This window comes from Mytilus edulis, chromosome 4, assembly GCF_963676685.1.
Source record: "Mytilus edulis chromosome 4, xbMytEdul2.2, whole genome shotgun sequence".
In the NCBI taxonomy this organism is placed as follows: Eukaryota; Metazoa; Mollusca; class Bivalvia; order Mytilida; family Mytilidae; genus Mytilus; species Mytilus edulis.
Window position 1 is genome coordinate 6,645,282 of NC_092347.1, and position 22,067 is coordinate 6,667,348.

Below are 22,067 nucleotides of genomic sequence, written 5' to 3' on the forward strand. Positions count from 1 at the left end.
GGTGTTTTTAAGCCCAGGATTTCGGTATCAGGACCCCTCCTACCCCCTCTCATATTGTGACAGTGAGTCTTGATCTTAACTTTTTGTAATTACTTTTTATAGTTATTCGTAATGATAATCCCTAATGAATACATAATGGCTATGAAGATAAAAGATATCTCGATCTTTGACAGTTATTATTAATCACCGAATCCCCTCTTTAGTATAATCATAATAGTCCCAAGAAGAGAGGGGACAGGACCTTTTTCGGGACGTCTGGATAGGGTGTTTTTAAACTCAGGATTTTGGGATTGATCCTTTTGGGATCCAGGAATTCTTTATTCAAATTTCAGGATGTCACGATTTAAATTTCTATAAATTTAAGACCTCAGGATTTCATGTTTTTAAGTCCGGGATTTTGGGTTCAGGACCCTTCTGAGCCTTGCCAGCAGGGATTATTTCCCTGGTACTGCCCCTGAAGCCTGATTGGTTTAGGCCAGATGAACGAGAAGCAAATGGGCCCCCCTTTTATTATACATTGCTTTATCATTTTATTTTTTAATTTAATTTAATTTTTTTCTGCCATACATGTACATTTTGTACTTTATACTCACTTGTATATTTTTGGTACTACAAAATTACTCTTTTTCTTGTTCACTGGAAGCGTTGAGATTGACAGTTCAACGTAGAATATACATGTAGAATTGTAGATGTACAGTTTCTAACAACCTTTTAAGTTGGTAAATAGCAGTTGATCAATCTGACCGACCCAGAGCTTTTATTTGACAATTTGGATTTTGTCAGTCTGGATAAAAAAACAAAAATAAAAAATCTACACAGTTTAGGTTAATATGTACCAACATGACCATATTGGATGACCAATTAAAGACCACACATTATCATACATTTATGTATATACATGTACGTTTCCATTAAAAGCAGGTTTAAGATGTGTTCACTTGTACAGGGAACTACATGTACAAATATCAACCAGTTATTTTTTGTTTACAATACATTTGTAGTATAGTGGTCATTCTCTTTAACAAGTTGGGGACATTATTTTAAATTAAGACTGATTGATTGCTAGCTGACAGATATTTTAGTAGAATTAATTGAATTGTATGTGATTGATTACTGGCTATATAAGGCATAATTATGGTATAATAATGTGTTAAATCTATCAGGTTATTTTAAGTATTTGTTTTGAAACCCGTCCTCATACAGTTTAGGAAAGATTTTAGTGTATTCAATTATTTGGCAATAATCAATACAGAATTGATTATTTAATACATCATGTACAATGTAGGACTGTAGGTAGAGTAAGTTTCTATGTTTTCTTTTTTTCTTTTTTGGGGCCTAATTTTGCACAATCCACTGATGTCACAATGGTTTGAAATGCATACTGTATGGTAACATAATATCAAATACATTTGTATTTTGGTTTGTACAAATTTACAGTAATCAGAATCTCATCTCAGAAAGAAAGAAACATGTGTACATGTACATGTTGTACAATGATTCACACAATAGCAAGTTTGCATTGACTTTAAAACTAAGTGAACAACAGTAGCTTGTGAACATACAAAATATAATAGAAAGAATAAAGATGTAGGGTATCCATGCATCCAAACACAAAATCAGTAAATGCATAAAAACAATAAGCACTTTTAATACAATTTTTCATCTCAATGAGGTCATCAACATATATAGACTACATAGTACCACATACATGCATTTATGTTTTACTTTAAAAAAGTTATTAAATATTATTACTGTTTGTTCTTCATCCTATGAAAAAGCCCTTCAATGACCATGAATTCACTATTTTGTAGGATGAATTCTGTTAATTCAAAAAAATTGTCCTTTAATTTTAATATCATACCTATACAGGTTTTGTTTCTCCTATAAATGAACTTGTACATATCATGCATATAGAAGCAGTAAAAAGGTTCAGTTAACAACTAAAAGCCTTTTTTTCTCTTAATGGATATTGTAGATGGTACATGTTATGATGTAACTCTGATTTGTCAAATATAATGTACAATGTAAGCTAAAAAAACTTACATAAACATTAATTTATGTCCCACCAACATTGTAATAGTTCATTAAAGTTGACAAAGAAATGAGATAATATATTGGAGAATGATATTTGATGGTTATAAGATTACACGATGGTCATCACTTGAGGTGTAATCAGTACTTATAGACTTGTCACTGATCAATCTCCCACTCACCAATAGGTGATTTATGTACATCTGGTCACTACATTATGTGATTGTAATTAGTCCATTTACATGTTAATCTATGATACTTGTTAATCAAACATGATGGGTATTAAATAAGGATATTGTTGGGTTGAATGCTAGGAGTACTCAGACACTTTGGGTGAGGCCAAGATTTTAAGATTGTGACCTTTTACAACATGTACAAAGAATGTATAACCCAGTCAGATATACTACAATATATATTGAATCACTCTGTTATACTTATCAATTTTTTCTCCATCAAGCTGTTGACTAGTAACATATTTTTGTGTGAGTCATTTTTTCTGTAATCATAATAAGAAAATGAATGTTAAGTATTTTAGCTATATTACAGCTCTATGGTTCTAATTGAATCTGTGTAAAACCTTGAAATTGTCTAGGTGCATAATGTCAAAAACTTAGTCACTAGTTGGCCAACTTCCTACATTTTTTATAATTACACAAGAAGACTTACGTTGATGTAACAAACATACATGTAAATATACAAAAAAATGTAAATTAAATATGAAGCATTTTTTTGTGCTTGTTACCCTCACAGGTCTGGTATAAGTTGTTTTGAGAAATTCATGCAGCTGCATGAACACATGTACATATGAACTACACTATTTCTAGATTGTTGGTGAGGTGATTTTTATGTGTAATACTGCCATTACTGGTCTCAGTTCCATTTACTTTTACAATCAACATTTTGTGAGGGGAAGGAGGGGTAGCAAAATTGGTGAAATTAAATCCCTCACTAAAATTACACTTTTTATTCAATGTCATTGAAAGTTAAACACAAACATTAACTATAATTTATCTATATCATGTATATGGAATTCATACATGTAGCTTATCTTACATTTTCGGTTCTGGTACTCTGAATAAATAGATAATGCATAAATCTACATATCCATCATCTTTGTAGCATGTAAATCAGCCACAATTTCAGCATCTGCCCTCAGTATGATATGTAAAAATGTGATTTGTGATTATTCAATAGTATATGTAGTACAATGTATGTGTAATGGTTCCATTTACAATATTATGCATGTTCACAGATACAATGTACATGTATCACCCCTCAGAATATTCATAGAACTCAAAATACAATCTGTTTATATAGAGATGTACACATTGAGGAGTTTAAGTTTACTAGAGTGTATTATATTAACAATTATAAAATGGTTGGGTGTTAGATTTTTGTATAGGGGTCAATGGTAGAGTTTATCGACATTCCATTAAGCCTTTTATGAATTTAATATGTGATATCTATTTCACTTGCTTACCTGATGTTATTCAAAAGTAAGTGTAAGGTGTATTTTATACAATGGTTCAACAATTCAATTTATATAACTTTCTGATTCAGTTATATACTGTACATGATGTACATGATCTGATAATGAAAATCTCTTTTTGATTAAAACATTACAAATTAAATGTATGTATATAATTTGGAGCTGTTTAGTTGAATTGTAAATTAAAGAAATAAAGGGGGAGAATGTATGTTGTTGTCTCTTTGACATATTCCCAATTTTATATCCAGATTTGAAAACACAGATAAATTATAATATATTAAATATGTATACACCTACAATACTCTGAAAAAGGGAAAAATGGCAAATTTTGTAGTAGTAATTTGTAAGCAGTAGTCATACAAATCACCATTGGTTTCAGTTAAATGTTACTTTTACTTGTTGTCATTGTCAGTTGGCATATAATGACATTAAAATTTTGTAAGCCAAGGTAGAAGGTATTAAATTGTCACTTGTATAAATCACCAGCATCGTGCAAGATACATGTACACACACATTTTGAATTCTATCATTGTATAGTAAAAGAAAGGAAGACTGTTATGATATTATAAGTTTATATATCCCTTCATATATTTGTAATTATTTGTTGTTTTGTTTACAGAAGGATACACTGGGACATTCTCTGTTTGACCAAGTGTGTGCTAAGTTAAATCTTGTTGAAAAGGATTACTTTGGACTTAGATATGTGGATGCTGATAAACAGAGAGTGAGTATAGTTATTAAAGTTGGAGGTCACCATGAATGAATTATGTTGAGTAAATGTCAGGAAAACAGTTACCCAACAGCACTATTAAGACCAATAGGACAGTAGGTCTAAGTCTACAAACAGACTGACATGGTATATAAGTGTCCATACTACAATATATTGTATATTACCAAACATTAAGTTAGTCAAAGTCTTGAACAGTTGAAAGTTTTTCAACTCAGATGTTGATTCCAGTATCTAATCGCTGAAATATACATGTTCAAATGTATCTATTTCTAGTTATAAACTCTTCAAAGCAACCTTCATGCAGTTTGCATCAAAATATTTACAACTACTAGTCTGAAGACCAATATGTGTCTAAACTAGTTTTGCAAAAATTTACTACTCCGAATCAAATTTCACTAGTACTTGGCACTGGACTAGTGGCTAATGGTGCAGACTGTACATGTATTCATAGCTCTTCTTGACATAAGGTTGATAGATTATAAGCATATGAGTTCTGTTAGTACCCATGATTGTTTATCTTCCTAAATTCTTATTCAATAGAATTGTAAAAGGAACATTTGTACAGGGGAGTCTCCAAAATGAAATGATGACCGTAAAAATATCATACTTATATATGGTAATTGTTTGAAGTCTCTCCCTGACAGACATGACAGATGTATTGTCTATGGTTCTTTGTACTGTAGATATTCTTTAAAATAAAATTGCTTAGAGTTGAGTTACATTATCATGTTTTTTTAGAGTCCAATTACTATTCAAAGCTGCTTTATGGCATACTGTTCACAGTTAGCCCCTCTTAAAACAGATTTATTACTTTATACATTGTATGTCATTATATCAAATATCCCTAGTTAGCTATAGGTCAACCAGGAAATAATGGAAAGCATAAGACAGGTTACCATAAATAGAAAGAGGCTTATTAACATATATTTGTTTTTTCTTCATTGAAAATCTTGAATTATTAATTGCAATGTTAGTTATATGAGGGAAACGACAAAATTAGTAGCTCCTAGCAAATAAAATAAAATACAGTCAAATAAAAAAATAAAAAAAGGTGGGATAAATGTCATGAATATAATTACAGAGAACTGGATCATTTAATTATATAACCTGAAATATTTTTTAAATGAAAACATAGATTTCCTTGATAGAATGAAATTTAAAGAATGTTTATAACATAAATAATATTGAATTATATGTTATCTTAAAGCAACCTTTAATATTGTAATTAAAAGTTACATATGACTTCAGGACATCTATGTTTACTTTTTACATTTTAACAAGATTTTAATATTTTAAGTAAAATGTTGTATAAATTTGTATTTAAATGGTTAAACATGTACATGATAAAAGTACATGTAATTGATATAAGCTGTCAGTATGCATTGGAGCAGTATGATTGGAGTACACATGCTACCAAAAATAAGGGAACACAAAATAAATTATCTTTATTAGTCCTTAATGTATCCTTAAGCTTATGTAAATGGATTTATTAAAGAAAATAAATTTAAAGGACTACCAATTAAAGAACATATGATCTAAATTTTTACCAAGGATAACATCCAGATATACGTGCAGAGGAGTATATGTAAATCTAATTGTAACCCCTGGCTGGAGAATATATATAGTAAATTGGCCATGGTACCCTTGAAAATTAAAGAAATCAGTGATAGCAGGAATTGAAGTTACGGTTTTGTGCTGATGATAAATATTTGAGTATGAGTGCCAATGAGACAACTCTCCATCCAAGTTACAATTTATAAAAGTGAACCATTATATAGGTCAACATACGGCCTTCAACACAGAGCCTTGGCTCACAACGAACAGCAAGCTACATGTATAAAGGGCACCAAAAATTACTAAATGTAAAACCATACAATCGGGAAACCCAACGGTCTAATCTATTTAAAACCAGAAACGAGAATCACGTATGAACTATATAAGCAGATGACAACCACTGTACATCAGATTCCTGACTTAGGACAGGTGCAAACATTTGCAACTGGATTAAACGTTTTAATGGTACCAAACCTTCTCCCTTTTCTGAAACAATATTATAACATCACAACATGGAAAGACACACTATATCATGCATGTGTCTTGTAGAACATTAAACAGACTGAACAAAATTAACAGGTATTTTTGAAGCATTTTTTATATTGGTCATTTTTATGTTCCAAGAATGTAGGAACAAATATACTGTTGAACAGAATGTGCCCATTGATACTTGTACATACATGTATATATATATATACATTTATGTAAGTATTCTGCCGTTCAATACCTATATGAAAGGTTACATACATTCTTTGTCGTAAAAATAGTAAATTTCTATAACAGATTGAATATTATAAGTATCGATCAGTGATTGTTGGAAACATCTTGTTTGAATCTAGATGACTCAGCTTGTCATTTTCTCACCTGAAATACCCTTTTGCCTTGATGTTTACCTTTGAATTATACCTGATGATTTTACCTGTAATTTATGTGTTAATTTCATCTCATTAATTATAGATTGTAGTCTTTGATGTTTCATGATCATCCTCTCTTAGTTGTATATTTATGAAAAGAAAATATGGTAATTGTGTCACAGTAAATTTAAGAATGTGGGTTGTCCATTGATTATTATAATTAATAAAAAAGGCGTTAAATAATGAAATGAATCTGTTAAATAAAGGTGAATAGTATATTTCATGCAGTATTCCTGTAGCAAAATATTGAGCTTAAGACTCTTAATATTCTGTTTCTTTATCAGTTTAAAATTATGTTTGAAAATGAAATAAAAAGATATCAATTGGCTATATATTATAAAAACTAATTTGAAGAATAATGCACACACCATGATCAAAAGAAAAAGATGAAAGGACAAAACACTGCACAGTCAGAAGTCTAAGAATCATTAATATTGATTATGAGTAAAATAAGATTGACAGAGTACTAGTGATGAACAGAATAGTCACCAGGTCCGTTTGAGCCAATGGCACCAGTGATATTGTTGCTGTTGACAATAAAAATTCCAACAATAAGTGATTTTGTTTGTGATTTAAAAATTCCAAGAAAAAGTCATATTTTTGGTGATTAGTTTATATATACAGATGATAGTGACACATTCACCAAGTGAAACATACTCGAATCTGTAGTCATCTGTGTTTTACAGCTGATGTTTCACAACAGTCATTCTTGACCTAGTCATAATGGTGTGAGTAAAGCTCTCAATATGATGACTTCATCATTACCATTGAAACTTAAGTAGCTTGAATGTATAAGCTGTATCCAACAGGTTCTATCAAGGAAATCTTGATGGAAAATCTAGCCATGGATATTGTAATCAAATAATGTAAAAACTTCATATTCAAGTGCTGCTTGAATGGAACCTTGCAAAATCATCTTTTTTTCTGAAGAGTTAAGTTCTCAACTGTCAAACTCTGTTGGTCTACACATGTAAGTGTTCCATCGTAGTATTGTTGTTTTCTTCAAAAGACTTGTAGTATTTTGTTGATTTTAACAGAAAGCCTTGCAGCACCTTTTTAATATGACCTTGCAATATTTTTAATGTTTTCAATCATTATACACTGAATATATGTAAACTGTTGGCAGATTGCTGAATAACAAGGTTTATCTTCATTCATTCTTATAGTTCCTAATTGAGGTTATGTTGTATGAATGAGGATGAATTTTTAGAGAATCTGTGAATATTTTCCATATGGGTCTGGTTTGAGAATGAATTCTTTATAATGGAATACCAGAATGTCTGTTCTTTTTTTCTGTACAGGTCTTGTATGACTAGCTCTGTTTTAATTTTACTCCTAAATCTCCAAGAATAGTTTTTGTAATCTTAAGGTTTCCAAATATGTAAGATTGTTATGTTTCTTTTATCAAGTTTTAGAAACCATCCATATGGATACTCATGACAAAAGCAAGATTAAGAATGCAAAAATATGGATAGTATTATAATTCGTCATACACATATATTGATTTACACGTTGTTTTTCATGTGGAACACAGTTGAAATGTGGTGATTACTTATGCATATGTTTATATTTGCATGTGTCTACATAAAATTGACATGAGTTGAAGTCCTCTTAGACTTACAATGTGTTGTCATGCTTGTGATTTTCACTTGTGCCCACATTTTTATCTTTTATGTCAAGGCAATGATATCTTTCATAATGTTCCACTGGCTCACTAAAAAGTGACATATTCATTTTCTAATTGTCCTATTAGACAGCAGTGTTTGTTCTTACTCTCTATTGAAATTTTCACTGAATACTGATTTATATGCCAAAAACAATCTTGTTATGTGCTGCTGTTGCATGTATATGAAGCTTTTTTTCTGGTAATTTAGTTGCAACTTGTTCTTTCTAGTGCTCTAACTTGTTATGTACTCTCTACAAGGGTTTCTATCATGTACATGTATAATATAGTTGAGGATTTTGAATACGGGCCATGGCCATGGGAATTTAACTTTGGGAATTAAAAAATGGGCAAAACTTTTTTTATTTGTGTTTTGAAACACCATTCATAAATACAACTTCAATAATATGTATGAATGTTTCAAGTGCTCTTGTCAACACCCACGCTCCATCCTGAAGTTATAACTTGAAAACATCAATGAATTTGAAATATAGATGTCATGCATGGTGTATGGTATACCAAGGTATTTTTCAATAGACATTATTCATTAGATTATTTGACAGTTTGTCCAACTCCTAGGGGAGGCTCATTGTACTTGGTTGTAAAATAAAACTTAAAAACATCCATCAAAAACATTGAAATTTGTCATCGGTCATACTTCAATAACCACCTGTACCTGAGAACAGATCTTAGGCAGTTATCCAACAACTTAATGTCATTTCTCCATTAAAAATTCACTTAGATCTTGAGAATTTTACTTTGAAAAAGATGCTAAAGTATGTAGATATTGATGCTGAAACTCATTTTCAATCACTGAATAAAACCTTTTATTTTAGCTTTACATAATTTTACAAATTTGTACAAAAAATAAATGTACATGTATGATCTAACATGTCTAATTATACTGAATTTGAATAAGTTTTACCAACGCATAAGAATATGTCAACTAATAAAAAGCAATAAAAAGTGACATATGCCTCTCCTTGGAAGTTTTTTTGTTGTCCACATATAGTTTGATGGTTGACCCAATACCAATTTAAGGCCAACTACAGTCCAAAGCCATCCTCTTATGATATATTTAACTTTAACCATGTGAACAGCTTGATGAAAGTTTTGTCATTAAAGCAGTACGTCTCTGTGTTTGCCTCCAACTTTTTTTCAGGTTACGGCAACAGCAAGCTTAAAGGGTACATCGATAAGGCCATCTTTCAAGACTTTCTACTTTTTGATCCCAATGACTTTTTCATAGGCTGTTTCATTGAAATAATTTTTGTAAAATTGTGAGGAAGATTAATTATTTTCTATAACATTTACAACATGCATTTTATGAACACATCTCTGTAATATGTTAATATACATGTACCCCACTGTAGGAGTGGGGTCTTTGTGCTAAATTTCATAACCTTGTCTGTTTGTTTATCCATTCATCTCACCAATAGTTCTGTGACACTGTTGCGTGTACTACTAAATAGAGAGTCTTTATACTTGGTCAGCAACTTGTTTAATTGTAACGTTTGACTGCCCCTCATTTCTGTCAGACACCTACTTCCTGTTTGCATGATATGAATTTATCAACATACTGAATGTACTTTAAATTTTTCATCACCCTTTTCTTAAGTATAACGTTTTTTTGTACAGAACATTACAACTTTATATTCAGTCAGCATCTTCTGAGAGCTTTTCAGATCTGTCAGACATCTTCTTCCTGTTTTCCAATACTTTGATTTACGAGTGGGATCTGCTTAGAAAGACAACACTTTCATTCTTGTTGTTTGTGATTTCATTTTCATTTCTTTTGCTAAAATAAAACTCAAGTCCAGTGAACATTAAGTTTTATCAGGTATACATGCATCCTGCTTCTGGAATAAGATTGTAGATAGTATTAGCAGACATAAACATGCAGACAAAATCAATTTAATTTACTACTTATTGAATTCTTGTCTGTCAGGCTTAAGTACAGAAAAGTACTTTGGATCTATCTGTTAGTAAAGGCTGTTGGTTATTTGTAGCTACTAAGGTAATTAATGTACTATAATAATGCTATCAAGTGTTATTTTCTCAACATCAAGGCAAGACAACTTGACAAGATACAATGTTTTTATAGTCAAGGTGACAGCAAAGTAGCTTGACTAAGTTCATTTATTTTAAGGAGAAAATAATTTTTCTGTCTTACTTAAATAGAGAAAAATAGACTAAAACTTAAAAAAGTAGTGAAAAACAAAAAAAATGTGATTTTAAAATATGAAGAAAAGAAAAAATTGCCAAAAAAAAATGCTTAAGATAAAGGATACAATAAGGAAGGTCCTATACGTCCTCCATTTCATGTCCATAAGCACCATCTTTTTAAAAAAGAATGATAAAAAAGACACAAACTACAGAATTATCAACCAGAAAGTTTTAGCTGTCAACTAAAAATAGTTCTCTGTGATATAAAGGTCACTTGACATTTACTTGTTAGACCTAATGCAATGTTACATTTTATTCACTCTCTCATCTCACCAAACTTTTACATAAAATATGATGGTGGTATCAGTGTTGCTATTTTTATGGCTCAACTATTGATTCTGTGAGATAAATGCAGAAATAGTTATGGAGATTGTGTGTCAAAGTAATGTTAGTTCATTTTTGATACCTTTTGTAATTAATTTGATGTTATTTTTTCTCTTTTCAGCATTGGTTAGATCCTTTGAAGGCCGTTTACAAACAGCTGAAAGGTAGGTAACTCATTGCTATGATAATATGCTGGTTTGTAGAGATTTTTTTTAGCTACTATCTTTGGTATGGGGAATACAACTTTCTAGTGCCATATGTATCAGAAAAAAGCACCAAGCTTCAAGCATTTCTATGTTAGATGAACTGGTTTGTACATTTGTTCTACCTCAAATATATAGAAAATATTGCTGTATTTTTCAAGCAGCATTTCATTTTTAACATTTTTGCAAAGATGTGTATAAAAAGCCAATTGTCCTTAATTAGTGTGACCATCTTTATTTTTAGTCAGTGGCTAGTCTTGCATACAGAATAAAAATTAAAAAAAATATTTTTAGTCAGTGGCCAGTCTTGCATACAGAATTAAAAAAAAAAAAATTGGCGTCTATATCTAGGGATTTAAAAAAAAAAAGTTATAATCAAATTAAAACAAGTAAAACAGGTAAACCCCCCTTCTTGTTTGCTTTTGTTTGTTTCTTAGCTTTTATTTTACCTAAATATATATAGTCTCAACACCCTATGTACATGTATATCATATTTATAATATACTTATATACATGTAATGAGTGTATATCTAAAAGTTCTGATGGAGGATTTCTTATAAATTTTTGGTGCCTGTATTAAAAGTAGACTTTAATTAATATCCAATATCTTGATTGATAAAATTGATACATCGAATTAAAATTACAGTGGTTGCAAAATTCAAAAATGCTTGTGTCAATGTGTAATACATTTCAGATATTCTTAGACAAAGCACTGAATCTTGGGGTAAGGCATTAATAAATCTGTCTCTGAATTTCAATATAAACTTTTTCTAGTTTTTAGTGAATTTATATATCTCTCTTTAATTAACATGACAATGTTTATTTTACAATGTACTTGTAAATGATACAAAAAACAAAACAAAGATGCATTTTCTCTCACTCTTTGCTAATTCATAACTCTTAATAATCATGACGTTTCACAACTTGTAACCAAAACCACTGAACTGTCAAATTAAACTTAATAGATTTATTATTATATATTTTAATTCTTTAATCCCCATATTGAAGCATGTTATAGACAGAGATGCACAATGTTAAATGGAAAAAAAAACCTAACATTGTACCATTAAACTTTATGTGATTTAAGCTCAATTTCACGATCAACTAGTGTATCTACATATGGATTTAAAAGAGCTAGATTACTTTGACATTTTAAAGTTATCTTTACTTTACTATTGCATGGATTCTTCTCATTAACTCATGTTTATTCAAATTAACCTTATCTCAACTTTAAATTAGGCACCCATTTAGATTAAAATAAATATGTTAAAAGCTTTAAAACATTTACTCTTAAATCTTTATAACCACACTCTTTAACTGTGGTTTTTGTCTTTTTTTTTTAAACCATTATATAAATATATTCTTTTTTCAGTTCTTTGTGTAAATATAAATTGTGCCATTGTCTCAGCTACACAAACCAGGAGTGTGTTGAGATGGCTGAGTCCTATCTCTCAAAGCACTATTATTATATATTATTATTTAACTCTTTTTGTCTTGCCTGTCATCCATATTGAAAAAGGCAAAACATGTATACAAAAATAAGTATTGTAGTTGGAAATGTAAGGTATTTGCAATATGCTTAATAATTCTCACGGTACACTGTAAACAAACCAAACCATACAATACAAGCAAGTCACTTATCCTTCAAATCATTTCTGAGATTCAATAACCTACATGTATGTTTTGACCAAGGTTCACATGATTTTGACCTTATTTGCATGGTTCATTGATCATGGTCGTCTTGCTTGTTTTTCATTTACTGTAAGAAATTTGCCAACTGTTTGTGGTAAGATCACCTGGTGTACATTTGTACATGTCACTATATATATATATAAAACTAATACATGTCAAATGATGGTGATGCCCCCTTGTGGGTTTTATTCATGTAGTTTGACATTTATTATGCAGTTATGTAGGCAAGACATTTCAATGAGCCCACTCTTGTTTTTTAGTGGAAGTGTGTAAGTAGATTTTTTGGCTTGTCTGTTCATGCATGGATCATTTGAGTTTACTGCAACTGATCACTGATGTGTTTACAGTGTCAGTAGGCTGTTTTATTTGTTTTACAACTGGCACTAATATTTTCAGCCTAATTTCAGCCCATTGCCCCCTCCTACAACTACTGAATAGATTTCATTTTATCTTTGGACATCAACATTTAATCAAGTATGAATGAAAATAGTTGTAAGATAAGAATTACCAACCCAACAACACATCAAAGACAAAAAGACCTCCAAAGGTCAACATACACCATTGTTAAATGATAAAAAAAAAGGGTCAACAATATTTGTCAAGATCTAGATCAGCCTTAAGCTTAGTCTAGACTAATTATGAATGAATGCAACAACAAGGATACCATTAAAAAATACATAATAAGACTTGAGGACTGTTTACATGGGAAGAGTAAGAGAGTGTAATTAAAGTGAAGTTAAGTATACAAATAATTATTCTTTCATTTTAGGAAGAAATGGCTACTACCTCAAGGTCTAGTACAAAATTATCATTTTTTTCTACAAATATGCCAGTGTTAATGCTACTCTATACTTTTTGAATAAATCATGGAAGCTAACCTTAGCTTAGCCCAACAAATAGAGGCTACTGATCTCAGCTTCTTTTTATACCCCATTTATGGACATTATGTTTTCTGGTCTGTGTGTCCATTTGTCTGTCCGTTTTGTTCGTCTGTCCATTCTTCCGTCTGTCCCCCTTCAGGTTAAAGTTTTTGGTCAAGGTAGTTTTTGATGAAGTTGAAGTCCAATCAACTTGAAACTTAGTACACATGTTCCCTATGATATTATCTGTCTAATTTTAATGCCAAATTAGAGATTTAACCCCATTTTTACTGTCCACTGAACATAGAAAATGATAGTGCGGATGGGGCATACATGTACTATGCACACATTCTTGTTTAGTTTTAAGAACTTCATAAATGCTTTCATCTGAACTCTGTTGCCTTACTTTTTTTATGAAATTACTAGTTACTGAAAATCTGTCAAAATCTGAATACCTTTTGTTTATTAGACATCAAGCAGCCATCAACTAAACTAAAGTGAATTAAATTTGAATAAATCTTCCATATTTATACTGCAAGGGAAAATTATGTCAAGGATTTTTAACATAGTTTTATGTTTGTGTTATCCCATAAATAATTGTAAAAAATTCACAATTCCATCATGGAAATTATGAATTATTCATTCATTTGATGTGGTATGTAAGAATGTACAATACACCATAACACATAATTGTACATGTGAATTGAACTTGTCGATTTGATGATAATTTTTTTTACTATAGATTTTATATCAGACAGCACATTTTATTGATAATTTCCTTAAAACATAACATATTGTAAGTTTTCTGTGGTTATTTTACATGATTGTATTATGGTTGCTATGGCTACCAAGGTGAAAAATCTTCACAAACAGGCTACGCCCAGTGTTTTTTCTCTCAATAATTCCTAGTATATTAAGCATGTAAAGACGGATGCATCTGTCAAAAGGTGACATACAATTTTCCTCCAAGTCAATTGAAATCAGATTGAGCTTTCTACTTAAACCAGCATGAATTTAAACAGCTTATTTTCCCAGTATGAAACCAAGAAATAAATGTATCTGTGTTTGAATGGTATATTAATATTCGTCTTGTAAATTAATGGGATCAGAAAAGAACAACAAATAGCTTGTCTATATTGACAAATCAGTTTTAACAACAGTAACTGGATACTTAGCCTCTGTAACCTCTGTTATTGAGTCAAAATGTCTATATCATTTGATTGGTATTATTTTCCAGTAAATTGTGGACTAAGTCAACCAGTGCATTTCGTGTTTAACTTTTCAATACAAATTAGTCATGCAATCTCTGCCAGAAATCAAAGCTTTGGAATATTGCTAAGATGTAGACTGCTGTGTTCCTAATGTATAAGGGGATTTGATTCAGAGACCAGTCAGAGGAAATATTATTTGACATGAGTGTAAACTAAATAAAATTTATATATAAAAATTGAATATTATAAACATCTTTTATATAAGAAATGCAAAATTTTTAATGTCAACTGGAAAAAATGTACTTCCTTCACCAAGAAACTACACTAGTAATAATGTATATGGCTATTTTGTCACTTTTTCCCTCAGATTCCATTATCATAATGTTAGCTACATTTTAACGACCAAATTCTTGTTCAGAGTAAATTTCTTAGTAACTGTCTATGAATGTATGGGGAAAACAAGAGTGAAAGATTCTATACTTTGTATATTGAAAGACTTTTGTAAGTTGGTAGATTTTTCAGGATGTAATTTGTTAGAATGCGAAATGTTTGTATTTGCTATCTAAGACAAATAAATGTTAACCCTTGGGTATATCTATGTTATCTAATGTTAGTTTATATGTGTGAATTATAGATGATTATATTATCATCAATGAGAAATATACGATAAGAATCCCTCCTTTATATATAGGTATTTTACCCCCACTGAATGATAGCAATATTCAGTGTTAAGTGCAGTCTAGACTTCAGCCTAAAAAAGGGCCGATTTGGACATCATAGGTATGACTATAGTTCAGTTCACAATTTGTATGAGCTGCACACCCTGTCTCTCCCGATTCTGTCAAGATTATTCAATTTTGCTTATTAATATATTAAAAAGAAATGCCAAACTCTATTCAGTTAACGATATTCTATTCTGTATATATATATAGGCATGAAATTATTGGCATGATCTTCGCCAGTTTTCGGACAATAAAAGCATGGTATTTTTCTGTGTAACACTTTCTTAATAAAACAATTCAACATCTAAGAAACTCTTAAACCAGCTCTTGTGCATAAGCATGTACTCATCAATGACGAACTTGAATGACTTAGCAGATGAATAGCAGCCTTGAAAAAGTGGTTTTCTTTCTAGAAGAATGATATCATGTACTTTAGAATGGTATTGTAACTATGATTTATATATACATGTACTTAATTCCCTCAATTATTAGTAAAATATTTTCTATATATTATGTCTTTTATAAAGTAAGAAAATGACAGATATAAATAAAATACTACTTTTGCTTTGTTCTAAATGTATATATATTTCCAGGTGTAAATCCAACAGTGCTATGTTTTCGTGTGAAGTTCTATCCCGCAGATCCCATGAAGCTACATGAGGAAATCACAAGGTACATATAGAAAGTGTAACTTATAAACTAAAGATGGTGAAACTCATGTTTTCAAACAAACAAATATGTGTCAGAAACGTCTAACAGCAAATTATGGAAATAGGCTCACTTTCAGTAATGTTTTTTTTATTGAAAAAATATTCACTAAAAAGAATTTGTAAAAGCACATATTTGGCATTGGTTTAGTTTATGATTGTGAAAGCACATATTTGGCATTGGTTTAGTTTATGATTGTCAAAGCACATATTTGGCATCGGTTTAGATTGTGATTGTGAAAGCACATATTTGGCATTGGTTTAGTTTATGATTGTAAAAGCACATATTTGGCATCCGTTTAGATTGTGATTGTGAAAGCACATATTTGGCATTGGTTTAGTTTGTGATTGTAAGAGCACATATTTGGCATTGGTTTAGTTTGTGATTGTGAAAGCACATATTTGGCATTGGTTTAGTTTATGATTGTCAAAGCACATATTTGGCATCGGTTTAGATTGTGATTGTGAAAGCACATATTTGGCATTGGTTTAGTTTATGATTGTAAAAGCACATATTTGGCATCGGTTTAGATTGTGATTGTGAAAGCACATATTTGGCATTGGTTTAGTTTGTGATTGTAAGAGCACATATTTGGTATTGGTTTAGTTTATGATTGTGAAAGCACATATTTGGCATTTGTTTAGTTTGTGATTGTAAGAGAACATATTTGGCATCGGTTTAGATTGTGATTGTGAAAGCACATATTTGGCATTGGTTTAGTTTATGATTGTGAAAGCACATATTTGGCATTGGTTTAGTTTATGATTGTCAAAGCACATATTTGGCATCGGTTTAGATTGTGATTGTGAAAGCACATATTTGGCATCGGTTTAGTTTATGATTGTAAAAGCACATATTTGGCATCGGTTTAGTTTATGATTGTAAAAGCACATATTTGGCATTGGTTTAGTTTATGATTGTAAAAGCACATATTTGGCATTGGTTTAGTTTATGATTTTAAAAGCACATATTTGGCATTGGTTTAGTTTATGATTGTGAAAGCACATATTTTGCATTGGTTTAGTTTATGATTGTCAAAGCACATATTTGGCATTGGTTTAGTTTATGATTGTCAAAGCACATATTTGGCATTGGTTTAGTTTGTGATTGTAAAAGCACATATTTTGCATTGGTTTAGTTTGTGATTGTAAAAGCACATATTTGGCATTGGTTTAGATTGTGATTGTAAAAGCACATATTTGGCATTGGTTTAGTTTATGATTGTAAGAGCACATCATATTTGGCATTGGTTTAGTTTATGATTGTCAAAGCACATATTTGGCATTGGTTTAGTTTGTGATTGTGAAAGCACATATTTTGCATTGGTTTAGTTTATGATTGTGAAAGCACATATTTGGCATTGGTTTAGATTGTGATTGTGAAAGCACATATTTGGCATTGGTTTAGTTTATGATTGTGAAAGCACATATTTGGCATTGGTTTAGTTTGTGATTGTGAAAGCACATATTTGGCATTGGTTTAGTTTGTGATTGTAAAAGCACATATTTTGCATTGGTTGAGTTTATGATTGTAAAAGCACATATTTGGCATTTGTTTAGTTTGTGATCTATTGACAACATGGTGTCAGTTCCTTCATGAATTTTTTTTTAAAAGTATTTTGACACCATGCAGTAGGAAATCAACATGTAGGTCATCTTGGAACTTACCTTCCCTAGGGGTTAGTAGTTGTGACACTTTTCTTATTGAGACATTTACATGTGCATCAAATACTTAAAACATTTTATTGTGAAAGAAGAAAAAAGTTCAGTTCATTGAGGAAAAGAGGAAAATGCATCTTCAACATTTCTTTACATGTTATATCCACTCCTCATCAACAAAATAGCATGACATCATGGACATGGAAGGGAATTGATTAATTTGATCAATTGCAGTTTTTGTTTTTGTAGAAAATGTCAAAGTGTTAACTTCAAAGTAAGAATCTTTAATTATTAATTGAAGCAAGCCATCACATCAAATATTTTATTCCTTTAATGTATAACATCTGACACTGCAATGAAATGATAATGCTATGAGTTGTTATTACCATTCCTATGGTAGCTTAGTTGTTTGTTTGAAAATCAAACTATAATTTTACATCAAGTTTGAAATAACTGGAGGTATATAAGATTTGGAGTGTTTAGAGATGTATGTGAACAGTCATGAATAGGATATATCTCCAGACTGCATTTATGCTTAAATCATATGACTGATTTTCAAACTAACTTCTCTGTTCATTCAGTTTTCGGTTTCACTTTAGTGATTTTAAGTTGGTTTCAAGTTATATAACATGTCTGGTAAAATTCTATAAAACCTTAGATAACTTCTTCCCTCTGATGCATATTTATGTATCTATAATATTCAGTTTCTACTTCTTTTGTTTCCAAGGTTAAATTTACGTAAAAATCAAATATGGATTTAAATAAAACTGTTTTAATTGATTAAACCAACCAAGCGAGACCCTTGTGGTTAGTCAAGGTCATCAAATACCCCTGTAGTAGTAATTATTGTTTGATTGATGGGTGGATGATATTTAAACTTCCAACAGCAAATATTTCAGTCTCATTGTGGACAATAGCATGCATGATACATTGTACCAGTCTGTCACACTGAGTCAGATCTCTATCTACCCTACTCGTTAATAAAAACAATAATTTGAGTCTTTATAATCCTTACTTCTTTAGCTGTATGCCTGACTGAGAAGCATCAGGTCCTTAAGTTTGACTGTTTAAGACCCAAACCAAGATTACACAGTTTGATCTACAACAAGGTTTCACTAGATAATTGACTTAGTTGGATTAAAAGGAGTACAGCGCCGAACTCATTTGAGTTATTAAAAAATAGAAAAAAAATAATGTGTTTGAAATAGCAAGTAGTATAAGTAGTTAAACTACCTCTGGAAGTTCAAATTGCTACAAAGCAATACATACATTATTACCACATGCCACTTTATATGAAGAATTTCCAATATTAGATCTAAAGCAGAACCAATGCTAATCTGTCAAGCTAGGACAAAATTAGCAGCTCAATTAATACACTGTACAGACATTTCTAGATTAAAATACTGAAAATAGTTTTCTAATTTGTTTACTAGAACATAAAAAACTTACGCTGTGCCATTCTGGGGTCTACAAAATTTAAAAGTAATTTTCAAGGCTGTGTGATTCAGTTAAGTCAAAAAAATCATTATCCATGTATCAATAAAAACTGTAGAAATTAATGCATGTATGAAAATAGCTTGCCCCTACATTTGACTACTAAATAATGCCTAAGATAAAATCTACAGTAGCAGTTTTTAACCGGATTTTTGTGACAAAAATGTCGGTTATTGATTTGGGGATGTACGGCGGGCAGGCGGTCGGGCAGTCGGGCGGGCGGTCGGGCAGTCGGGTGGGCGGTCGGGCAGTCGGGCGGGCGGGCGGGCGACAATCAAATGTTGTCCGTGCATTAACTCATGAACCGTTCAACCAAAGCTTTTAAAATTTTAATATGTTGTTACTGACAACTAAATGAAGGTCAAGTTCAATAATGGCGATTTTGACTTTTACCGTTCAGGAGTTATGGTTCTTGAAAGATTGAAAAATGGAGTTTCCAGTCGTGTCCGTGCATTTACACATGAACTGTTCTACCTAAGCTTCCCAAATTTTAATATGTTGTTACTGATGACAAAATGGACGTCAAGTTTAATAATGACGATTTTGACTTTTACCGTTCAGGAGTTATGGTTCTTGAAAGATTGAAAAATGGAGTTTCCAGTCATGTCCGTGCATTTACGCATGAACTGTTCTACCAAAACTTCCCAAATTTTTATATGTTGTTATTGACAACTAAATGAAGGTCAAGTTCAATAATGGCGATTTTGACTTTTACCGTTCAGGAGTTATGGTTCTTGAAAGATTGAAAAATGAAGTTTCCAGTCATGTCCATGCATTTACGCATGAACTGTTCTACCAAAACTTCCCAAATTTTTATATGTTGTTACTGATGACAAAATGGAGGTCAAGGTCAATAATGACGATTTTGACTTTTACCGTTCAGGAGTTATGGTTCTTGAAAGATTGAAAAATGGAGTTTCCAGTCATGTCCGTGCATTTACGCATGAACTGTTCTACCAAAACTTCCCAAATTTTTATATGTTGTTACTGATGACAAAATGGAGGTCCAGTTCAATAATGACGATTTTGACTTTTACCGTTCAGGAGTTATGGTTCTTGAAAGATTGAAAAATGGAGTTTCCAGTCGTGTCTGTGCATTTACGCATGAACTGTTCCACCAAAGCTTCCCAAATTTTATTATGTTGTTACTGATGACAAAATAGAGGTCAAGTTTAATAAAGACGATTTTGACTTTTACCGTTCAGGAGTTATGGTTCTTGAAAGATTGAAAAATGGTGTTTCCATTCACGTTGTTGCATTTACTCATGAACCATTCAATCTAAGCTTTTCAAATTTTAATATGTTGATACTGATGACAAAATGGAGGTCAAATTTGATATTGACGATTTTCACTTTCACCATTCATCAGTACTGGTTCTTGTGATATTGCCAGGACACAAATAAATATTAATAAATCCGGTTTGCTGTCGTTGTGACAGCCTCTTGTTCTAGTATATTTTGAGCATTACAGGTTGTAAAATGCTTTAAGGTGTACTATCAAATGTTTATCAATGTTAACTCTATTTACTACTACAAGTCAACTGCCAAGGACAAATTTATGAATAATTTTACAAATACTATCTTAAGTATTCAGAACAGGAATGTTAGTCCTGAAAGTAAACATAGGTTTTCATACCTATCTAATCAAAGTTTAAATTCACATTATTATATAGGTAAAAAATGTTGCAGGGTGTATACTTATATTAAAAAATACTTTGTAATTTAAATTAGTCAGGTTTGACAATAGAAGGTTGGTACTTGACCTAAGGTCATATTTACTTTGACTAGACTTGTGTAGGCTGAAGTGATAACTAATAGGCAAAATTTATTATGAATGATTATGTAAAGAGGGGGAAGTTATTTTTAATAAATATGCTAATTTCTTTCATTTTTATGTGTACAAGGCTAATTTGAAAACTGTCCTTAGGGTAAACATGTTTTTTTTATATATAAATGTAAATGTGCAGTATATATACGTATAAGTCATTGAGGCACCATGTACATGTACAATATGAAAAACTCAAAATTGTTTCGAGTCTGTTTAAGAAGTGCGAAGAACAGCCATCAACATATAATTCTACTAATAACAAAAGCTACTTGAAAAAGAAGAAGACAATAAAAAAATGAAGAGTCACATTTTAATTTTATGAATCTTATTTCTTCCCTAATTGCTGAGTCATCATAGTTGATACATGTATCACAAACCTGGAAGTGCTATATTGATTATTCTTTAAAAAAAGGTATATTCACTGTCTAAATCAGGCATCTCAACTTGATATCCAAAAATACAGAGTTATTAAAATGTTATATATATATATATATGTTGCTTTTATTTTACAGATACCATCTGTTTCTACAGCTCAGAAGAGATCTTCACCATGGTAGACTGTTGTGTTCACCAGCAGACGCCAATCTGTTGGCTACATATATTGTTCAGTGTAAGTCTCATATTGTAGGTTCTTTGGGCATTTGCCTTATGTTGCTGTCTCAATGATGTTTACCACATGACCTTAAACTCAGACCAGTACCAGTTTTTACTAGTTGCTGCTTTAATTGTCAAATGCTCTTGCGTCCTTCATTTTCTAATT

General features: G+C 31.0%; 1 protein-coding gene across 24 annotated transcripts in view; it reads left to right on the top strand.

The window, feature by feature from the left end:
• LOC139518831 (FERM domain-containing protein 5-like) overlaps positions 1-22,067 on the top strand; it is a 48,514-nt gene that overhangs the window by 740 nt on the left and 25,707 nt on the right. For 15 of the 24 annotated variants that reach the window (XR_011663464.1, XR_011663466.1, XR_011663467.1 and 12 more), the window contains exons 2-5: positions 4,140-4,244; positions 11,053-11,095; positions 16,213-16,291; positions 21,820-21,917. Coding sequence is in view for 18 of the 24 variants with exons in the window: in XM_071310439.1 (XP_071166540.1) it covers positions 4,140-4,244; positions 11,053-11,095; positions 16,213-16,291; positions 21,820-21,917 (325 nt within the window). In the remaining 6 variants the exon portion in view is untranslated. Of the gene's footprint in view, positions 1-4,139; positions 4,245-11,052; positions 11,096-11,828; positions 11,859-16,212; positions 16,292-21,819; positions 21,918-22,067 lie in introns of all 24 variants that reach the window. The other 9 variants (XR_011663465.1, XM_071310430.1, XM_071310432.1 and 6 more) reach the window with 1 other exon arrangement.